At 37.6% G+C, this 8,226-nt stretch overlaps 2 protein-coding genes and 1 long non-coding RNA gene across 3 annotated transcripts; all 3 read left to right on the top strand.

Annotated features, from left to right (window-relative positions):
- Positions 1–569: 569 nt before the first annotated feature.
- Positions 570–2,283, top strand: LOC114525559 (dTDP-glucose 4,6-dehydratase-like). Its single transcript, XM_028546942.1, is given in 3 exon segments — positions 570–593; positions 934–1,531; positions 1,533–2,283. Coding segments are annotated over 2 exon segments (1,041 nt in total). The 5' UTR covers positions 570–593; positions 934–937; the 3' UTR covers positions 1,980–2,283.
- Positions 2,284–2,588: 305 nt separating this feature from the next.
- On the top strand, positions 2,589–4,331 carry LOC114525416 (PITH domain-containing protein 1-like). The gene is made up of 6 exons (XM_028546748.1): positions 2,589–2,775; positions 3,001–3,044; positions 3,191–3,268; positions 3,388–3,492; positions 3,621–3,729; positions 3,950–4,331. The coding sequence occupies exons 1-6, from the start codon at positions 2,590–2,592 to the stop codon at positions 4,049–4,051; spliced, it is 624 nt and encodes a 207-aa protein (XP_028402549.1). The 5' UTR covers position 2,589; the 3' UTR covers positions 4,052–4,331.
- A 383-nt stretch (positions 4,332–4,714) lies between these two features.
- On the top strand, positions 4,715–5,988 carry LOC114525542. The gene is made up of 3 exons (XR_003687208.1): positions 4,715–4,782; positions 5,409–5,500; positions 5,662–5,988. It is a non-coding gene; the product is annotated as an uncharacterized LOC114525542 (long non-coding RNA).
- Positions 5,989–8,226: the final 2,238 nt, after the last annotated feature.

Here is an 8,226-nt window from a genome sequence, read left to right on the forward strand (position 1 = left end):
CAATGTTCCTCGAGGTTCGTGTGTGAGTCTAAAGGTCGACACAGACCGGACGCGAATTGGCAACGCGGCGCGAATTTTCAACGTTTTAATTTTTCAAAATCAAATAAATTTTAAACTATCATAATATTCTTGTAGATTACATAACAATAAAACATTTTGACTCCTCTGTCGTCCATAATTTTCAAATTTTACTTCCAGAATTTAATTTATATGCTTCTGAAAACTCAAAATTCGCGTCGCGTTGCCGCATCGCGTCCGGTCTGTGTCGGCCTTAAGGACAGATTTCCACTGTTGCGTTTTTTGTTAAAAATATTTCATTCAAACGTTAATTAATTGTAGAACAACTTAAAGGTTTTAAACCTTTACGCGTAACTTTTACCGTGAAAGCGGGGTGTTTGATATGTAGGACAACGAGACAGATGTTTTTCTGTCAATTTCACACCGAATTTCGGCCAATTCCTTACTATTTTCATATTTGCCCACGCTATATGTATATTCAAGCGAGGCTTCCTTTTATTATGTCATCAAATATTCATTTATCGTATTCAGACATCTAGAATCATTTGTATCGTAGTCGGAGTGAGTATACAATTGTAAGTTAAATATCTACTTTTAATACCTTAAGGGATTTAAATAAAAGATCTCAAACCTTAGCGATCTGTACACAATAATATTATACCTACTGTGTACTTTCTACGTCTAGAAGTTCAACTGAAGTTCGCGATTTCCGACGCCAAGGGTCGAAGTTTAAGTCAGTATTATATCCTCTTAATTTCGTTTCTATTTACTTCTGACTCCTATAATAATATCCTACTCTTTCCGTTATATCCTGTTCTTTCATCCTGCTTAATCCAAATCTATCCAAAATTGCCTATTCTACACTCCTATTTCACTAAAATTCCCAATACTAAATCATTCTTTGTTTTATTTTAGAAAGATGGAAGGTTTTCAGCATACAAGGGGCAGTGAAACAGGCTTTACAAATGGCTACCACAGTCATTGCGACAACGCGGGCACCAATGGCATATCCCATTGGGAACATGTCTTAGTGACGGGCGGTGCAGGCTACCTAGGCAGCACGTTGGTCCCACTGTTGCTAGGTAGCGGGTATCACGTCACCGTGTACGACTCGTTCCGGTGGGGAGCCAGCTCGCTGCTGCATTTAGCCGACAATCCGCACCTCAGGATTGTTCGTGGGGATGTATTGGACCGGGCTCATCTCAAGAAGAACATACAAAAGTGTGACGCGGTCGTTCATCTCGCCGCTATTGTGGGATACCCGGCATGTGAGCGCTCTCCGGAGCTGGCAAAGCAGGTCAACGAGCAAGGCACAAGAAACGTCGTGGAGCTCATGGAGACAGATCAGAAGCTGATCTATGCATCTACTGGATCCTGTTATGGTGCTGTTGTCGATGGTCTCTGCACCGAAGACACGCCAATCAGTCCGCTCACCTTGTATGGAAGCACTAAAGCGAGTGGCGAGAGTGTGGCTTTACAGGCTGGAGCCGTTTGTTTACGTCTTGCAACCGTGTTTTGGCGTTGCCCCACGACTACGCTTGGACCTGCTTGTAAACGATCTTACAAACAAAGCCCTGACGTTGAAGCATTTTGATGTTTACGAAGGGCATTTCCGTCGCACTTTTTTGCACGTTAAAGACGCTGCTCGAGCTTTTCTTTTCGCTTTGAAGAACTTTAAACGAATGAGAAACGATGTCTTTAATGTCGGTGACGAATGCATGAACATGTCGAAAATTGACGTCGCTCATGTCATTCAAACTCGCGTGAAAAACTGCAAGATTACGAAGTCATCGAACGGCCAGGATAAAGACAAGAGGAACTATGAGGTTTCCTATGAGAAGATAAGGCGTCTTGGTTATCAATCGACGATAAGTGTCGAGGAAGGTGTGGATGAACTACTGAAAGTTTTACCGTGTTTATCAGAGGATGAGATTTCCCGCGCTAGAAATGTCTCCAACTGAAACTGGCCTAAAAATGAAAAGTAGGATTTAGCATAATAGTACAATTTATTATTATTATGTATTAACATACTATAATGAATTGTTTATAAATTCAAGCTAATAAAAAGTATGCTATACATTAAATTTAGATTAATATTATTGCTAAACATTAAAAAACAATGTCAATGACCAAAATGTTAAACGTTCTCTCTGAATTTTATTTTACTGAACTCCATGTTCAAGGTTATTTGGGAATAAATGTTACTGTACATTTGTGACATGCATATGATATGATGGTTCCTGATAGTATTGTGTTTTAATATAATCATAATTTTATTGTTGTGCCTACTTTTTTATTGAATTAAAAACAATATGATCACACAAGCCTTTTTTGTGGGATTGTCGAAAAAATGAACACTTGTTTGAATAAATATAGTCTTATAGCCATCCTTTCATGAAAGAACGGCTTCTCAGAAAAGGACTTTATGAGAAAATGGTCCACTCATGACTCACTTAATATATAATATGTTCTTTTAGGAAAAAATTGTTCCCTTTCCATATTATGTGAAACGTAATATACATAATGACATAATGTGAAACGTAACATGAAGTATTGAATATGCCATCCAAGATGGCAGGTTGTGGACATGGTCGATGTGAACATGACCACACTCATGGTATCGGGGAAGAAAAAGGATTTGAGTATTCATTGTATAAAAAAATAGATTTCACCCACCTTGAAGTTCTGAACGAAGCTGAAGAAGGCTCTGGTAAATCTGTCTTTAAACCATGGGAAGAAAGGCTCGATTCTAACAAGGTTTCAAATAGTCTGAATATATAAGATTATGAATATAGAATATTAAATTCAGCTCACAATAATTCACTATTCCAGGCAAATTTGACCGTATGATGTAGATTTGTGGCAGGTTTAGACATGTAAAAATAATTTCAACAAGCAACAGAGGCTGCTTTTGCCTTTATGTCAGGATACTGAGTTAGGTTATTTTGATATATTAATTATGAGTTTCATTTATGCCTATAGTTTGTTGAAAGTGACGTGGACCAGGAGCTGCTATTTAATATACCGTATGTAGAACTCGACAATATAAGCTGTTATTTTGCTGAAGTTCTGTGGCAATAAGACAAGGGGCAATAAAATTAAGTAATAATATATTACCATGTAAATATAGAATCATATCACATAGATGTATTAATGGTTAACCCTGCTTTAGGTTCACTGGTAATGTGAAATTAAAGGGGGTTATTATAGTCGGTGGGGAAGGTGATTTTCATCCTAGAGTTATGAAACTGTAAGTGTTACATGGTACATCAGTTTTGTATTTACATAGCCTAGCAATATTAAATATTCAGTGTTGATTGAGCAAGGCGTTGGTTAAAACTGAAACAAAGCCAACTGACATGTTTTCAGTTTCAAAAACAAACCACATATGACATTTGATGAGACAGAAATTGAGCCGGATCAAGTGTTTGAACTAGTAGAAGACGTGAATGGCACAGTGGAGTACAATACAAAGTGAGTACTTGTACTTAAATATATTGAAGTTGCATGTGGATCTTTCACATGAGACAATTGTGCAAAATGCAAATTTGATTTGGGTTGACATGTACGTGACTGACATGAGATTGTATTTTTTGTCATAGAGTGCCACGATTTTCCAGTGTGCAATGTTTATCAATATATTTTCCAAGTAATTTCGGAGCAGAGACAACCAAAGTTACATACATTGGGCTTAGAGGAGAATTTCAAGAGGTATTACTATTGTCTCTCCTGGTTTTGTGTGAAACATTTTCAGCATTTTCCATTCTAATGCAAAATTTATCAATGCCACAGCTAACAACAGTTTCCAATTCATTGAGCACAAGTGTGTAACCATTGTGTACCCCACAGGACAAATAAATTAGGGTCACAGCTATATTTTCGGTCAATTTCTCGGAACAATCACCAACCCTATATTTCTTGGATTTCCAAGGCTCGACGGCACGAGGTGACCATCTGTAATTACGAAGCCAGAGCAAATCCTGCAGATCATAAGACAAACTTTTTAGACACGGTCAACCATGCAGTATCATGATATGTGCTGTGCATTGCTGAACATTGTTCACTGACAGTACGAAGGATGTTATTTAGAGAGATGCGTTGTATCTTTGATTTCACGAAATCCCTGTGTTATATCAAGATTTATAAATGAAGAGATCTTGTAGTAGTTGCCTGCAGTCAATCTCTTACCCGGCTGAAGGCTCGTTTAATTTTGGGAAAATTTTTTAACACCACTAGTAATATTAATCCCAGATTGAACTCGCCATTGTACGATACCTTACCACTTGAAATGAAAGTGTACATTAAATATAAAAATCACGTAATGATCATGATTGTGAAATGTTGTATAACAATTTTTGTTTTCCTGTTGCGATTTATTTTGACTGATGTGCAGATGGCGTGCAAATGACATAAATTTATCGCTGGCTTTTCATTGTAATTTGAATGCATATTTGGAAATGCATTCATAAAACAGAACATTTCATGATTAATCTTTATCCGAGATAATCGTGAAATTGGCACTTTTCAAACATTGCGAATCCCGTCGTATGATCCTCGTACATATTAAAAATTCAAATTTCTCTTCATTGTTGATTTCTTGGGTCACGTAGATAGGAAATTGCGTATATCGAGTTACACCAAAGTGCGAATTTCGTAGCCGACAAAACCAGTGATTTTCCTGGTCAGTCCTAAAAATATAATTTATCATGTTAGCGTGCCAACTGTGTCGATGCCTTCTTAAACGAAGTACCACCTTATAAACAGGTATATATATGCCATATGATAGATTGCCTGTGGGGATATTTATGTATTTTTATCACAACGGAAATTCGAATGAAAATATAAGTATCTGTTTGTAAATTCACAGCAGCGTGGTAACATAGTAGGTGGTATATTTTATCCTTTTCTTACATCATTATAATGGGTTATGTCTATAGAGTATATTAGTGACAAATAATGTCAAGTCCGGTTCTTTCATGAAAACAATCGATCATACATACGTCCGTTCTACATGACCAACGACAAGGAAGTATTATTTTCCATAGACATAACAGACAGAATATTCTATATCAGTCAATGAAATCCGAGAAAGATTGAGATGAATTACAGCATACTCGAAGTTCCTAGGTTTTAATTCAAGGTCCTGCTACTTGGATAATTTAGCCTGAAGACGCAAATAACTACTATAGCCTATATATACAATTGCTACCGGCGGATGAATTACTTGCAAGGTTGATCGCAATACCATAAAGCTTGGTCTTTTTAACTTTCACTTAAAAGGCAGTTATTATGCGTGCAAATTGGCACGCAAAAGTTCAACACTTTGTGAACTTTACTTATCGAATGACTGCAGAATAAAATTACATGTATATTTTTTCCATCCAACGAAGAACCGTTGCTTGGCAGAAGAATTTGGTATAAATGGCTGGCTTTCTCTTTCTCACTATTTTTGGTGTCAGCTTTCTGTGGTTGCCTGGCGAAGGTATGAGTTTTCTGGTGTTGTCCAAAACTGGCATGGGTCATGATTTTGTTGCTGCAAATATTGACCTTGTTTGCCACCGAAATTAACGACTCGATTCTCAATGTTTAAAACAGATATAGCCTCGTCTGCAAGCAAAATCATAAATATATTCTGCTTTTTAGGGCAACTACAAGCCCCTTCAGCTGGTAGCACTTTGGTATTTACAAATGGATCAACTGCAAAGATTACCTGGCCGTATAAAGCTGATATATCTAAATTGAATTTTCGGAGTTGGTCCTTCATCAGCAGTAAAACGAAAAAGTTGGAAACGCTGGCAACTATAGTGGGGAATGGTACGAGCGTTACGAAATCTGCGAGTAGCTTGCACGATTTTGAGATTGAAACGCCCACCACCTTGATCCTGAAGAATATCGATGTCACTTACGACGGAACATACCAGTTTGTCCTAACACCCAGTCGCGATGCTGTATCTAACGTTGTCGTTTATATCGCAGGCAAGTTTCCCTATAATTTGTAAAACAAGATTCGCACGCCGGAATTCATTTCATCTCACTTTTGGGCAATAAAAGGTTTTTATGGACGGAGGAGCATGTTAGGCTCGTGTCAGACACACGTAGAAGCATGCAGGGCCGTCCTCAGGATATTTTACAGGGGGGGAGTGTAAGGCCATCTAAACCGACTGATCGACGGGCTTGTACCGACTGTACTCCGGATGAAACTTTGTCAAGTTTATATTGGATCGGTCTATACTCCATAGTGTCAAAAATATTTTTGTCTGCCGACTAAAATAGCAATTTTACCGACTGAGCCTCAGAATAAACTTTTTGGGGGTGTGTGACACTCCCTTAAACCCCCCCCCCCCCGTGGCTCCGGGCCTAGAAGCATGCATGTTAGGCTCACAGAATACCACTGTGAGTGACAGTTTCGGTTTCCAATACCAAATATGCCTGTTCTTTCCAGTACACGTACATTAACTACATTCATATATAATTTATATAACATTCATATTCTATCGCAGAATTGCATTGAATTTTGCTTTCGTTCTTAGACTTTTCGTCTATTTTAACCCACTTGAGCTAACGATCTCACTGCATTTCAGAAAAACCAACCGTGAATCTAAACTGTTCCAGTTCAATTATCGTAAATGCAGGAGACAATGTCAGATGTATCTGCAGCGGAGAAAATGGAAACCCATCACCAAATGTTGCTTGGTATAAAGACGATATACGAATTGGCGACTTCCAACTCAAACAAAATTTGCTCACCATTATTAATGTCCGTGAAAAAGACAGTGGGACTTATAAATGCGTCGCCCAAAGTCACGTCAATGTAACAGATGAAAAATCAATCAAAGTTGTGTTAAAAGGTAATTCTTGTAGGTATAACATGATTTAGATTTGTGGATTAAGAAAAAATTTGAGAAAAACACTTCAGTTTACATAACTACAGTTGCGGTTCTGTTGTTATATTCATTCTTAAGATCTGTTCACACGATCCAATTCAGTTGTATCCAATTTACTTCTGATGGATGTTTTATAGTCTGTTGCCTTGCAATGTATATCAGCAGCAAATCCACTGATCACAGCCATTGCAAGCCAATGCACTAAAGCTTTATCATTTATCAATACCCGACTATATTCCATACGTCAGAAGTGAATCGGATCCAACAAAATTGGTTCGTGTGAACAGACCTTTATTTCAATTTTCAGGTCACAACAATTCACAACGAAAGTCATATAATGATAGTCGGACTATTTGGTATATTCTGGTTGTTTCACTTGTATTTCTCGGTGTCGTTATTGGGTATATCTCTTTGTTGATAATGTTCTGTAAACTTCGACGACAGTTCAAAGCTGTAGACAGCGGGAGCGAACTGAATATTGATAGAAAACGTAACGGCACAGATGTCTTACGATCGGGCGTTGTTAATAGTTTACGAAATGTCGGTGGAAGTTTTGATACTTACGCAAGGATGACTTGATCTAAACAGGGATAGATTCAAACTGGTGAAAGGCAAGAGGCGCCCCCCCCCCCAGCCTATCCCTAGTTTCAGCGTCACTGGGCAGGAACAGTAAAGTTCCAGTGTTCTTGCACTTCACTAAAACTAGGAGAACGAGGGCTGTATTTTTGTATATTAGTGTAAATGATGTCAAGGTGGATTTCTTGGAAGAGTGCATATGCTTACACCTGCCCTCAAAGAATTCTGAAGAAAATTAAAATAGTTATCAATTTGAATGCCCGCATAATTAACCATGCCGTAATTCTAAGAATCATCATATATTTCTTCCCTTTATATAAAAACTGCCAAATAATTGACCACGATTTAATTAAGGACATGTTGATTCTAACCTCTTCTGACATGTGATTCTAACCACTAACCACATCGCTGTAGTTTATTTGGCATATCTGCATATCAAATTATCACTAGTAGAATCAAAGATTAGGCAAGTGCGTTCGATTTTTATTACCAAATGATTTTTGTACTATGAATTTTGTATGGTTTTTTCTTGCTAATATTCTTGCGAAATATATATAACTCTAGTCTAGTGCATAATTATGGCATTGGCGGTGACAATGAATATAGGAATAAACGAGACAACTGCAAGGCTAGGTTCAAGTGTCTTTAAGGCGAATAACAAAACATTGAAAAAAAATTACGATTGCAGAAAGACTGCTGAACAAAATGTGAACAACTTGTGCTAGAGTTAAAGTTCAGAAATAGCAAA

This window comes from Dendronephthya gigantea, unplaced genomic scaffold, assembly GCF_004324835.1.
Source record: "Dendronephthya gigantea isolate DGI-Jeju-01 unplaced genomic scaffold, DenGig_1.0 000034F, whole genome shotgun sequence".
NCBI classification, from domain to species: Eukaryota; Metazoa; Cnidaria; class Anthozoa; order Malacalcyonacea; family Nephtheidae; genus Dendronephthya; species Dendronephthya gigantea.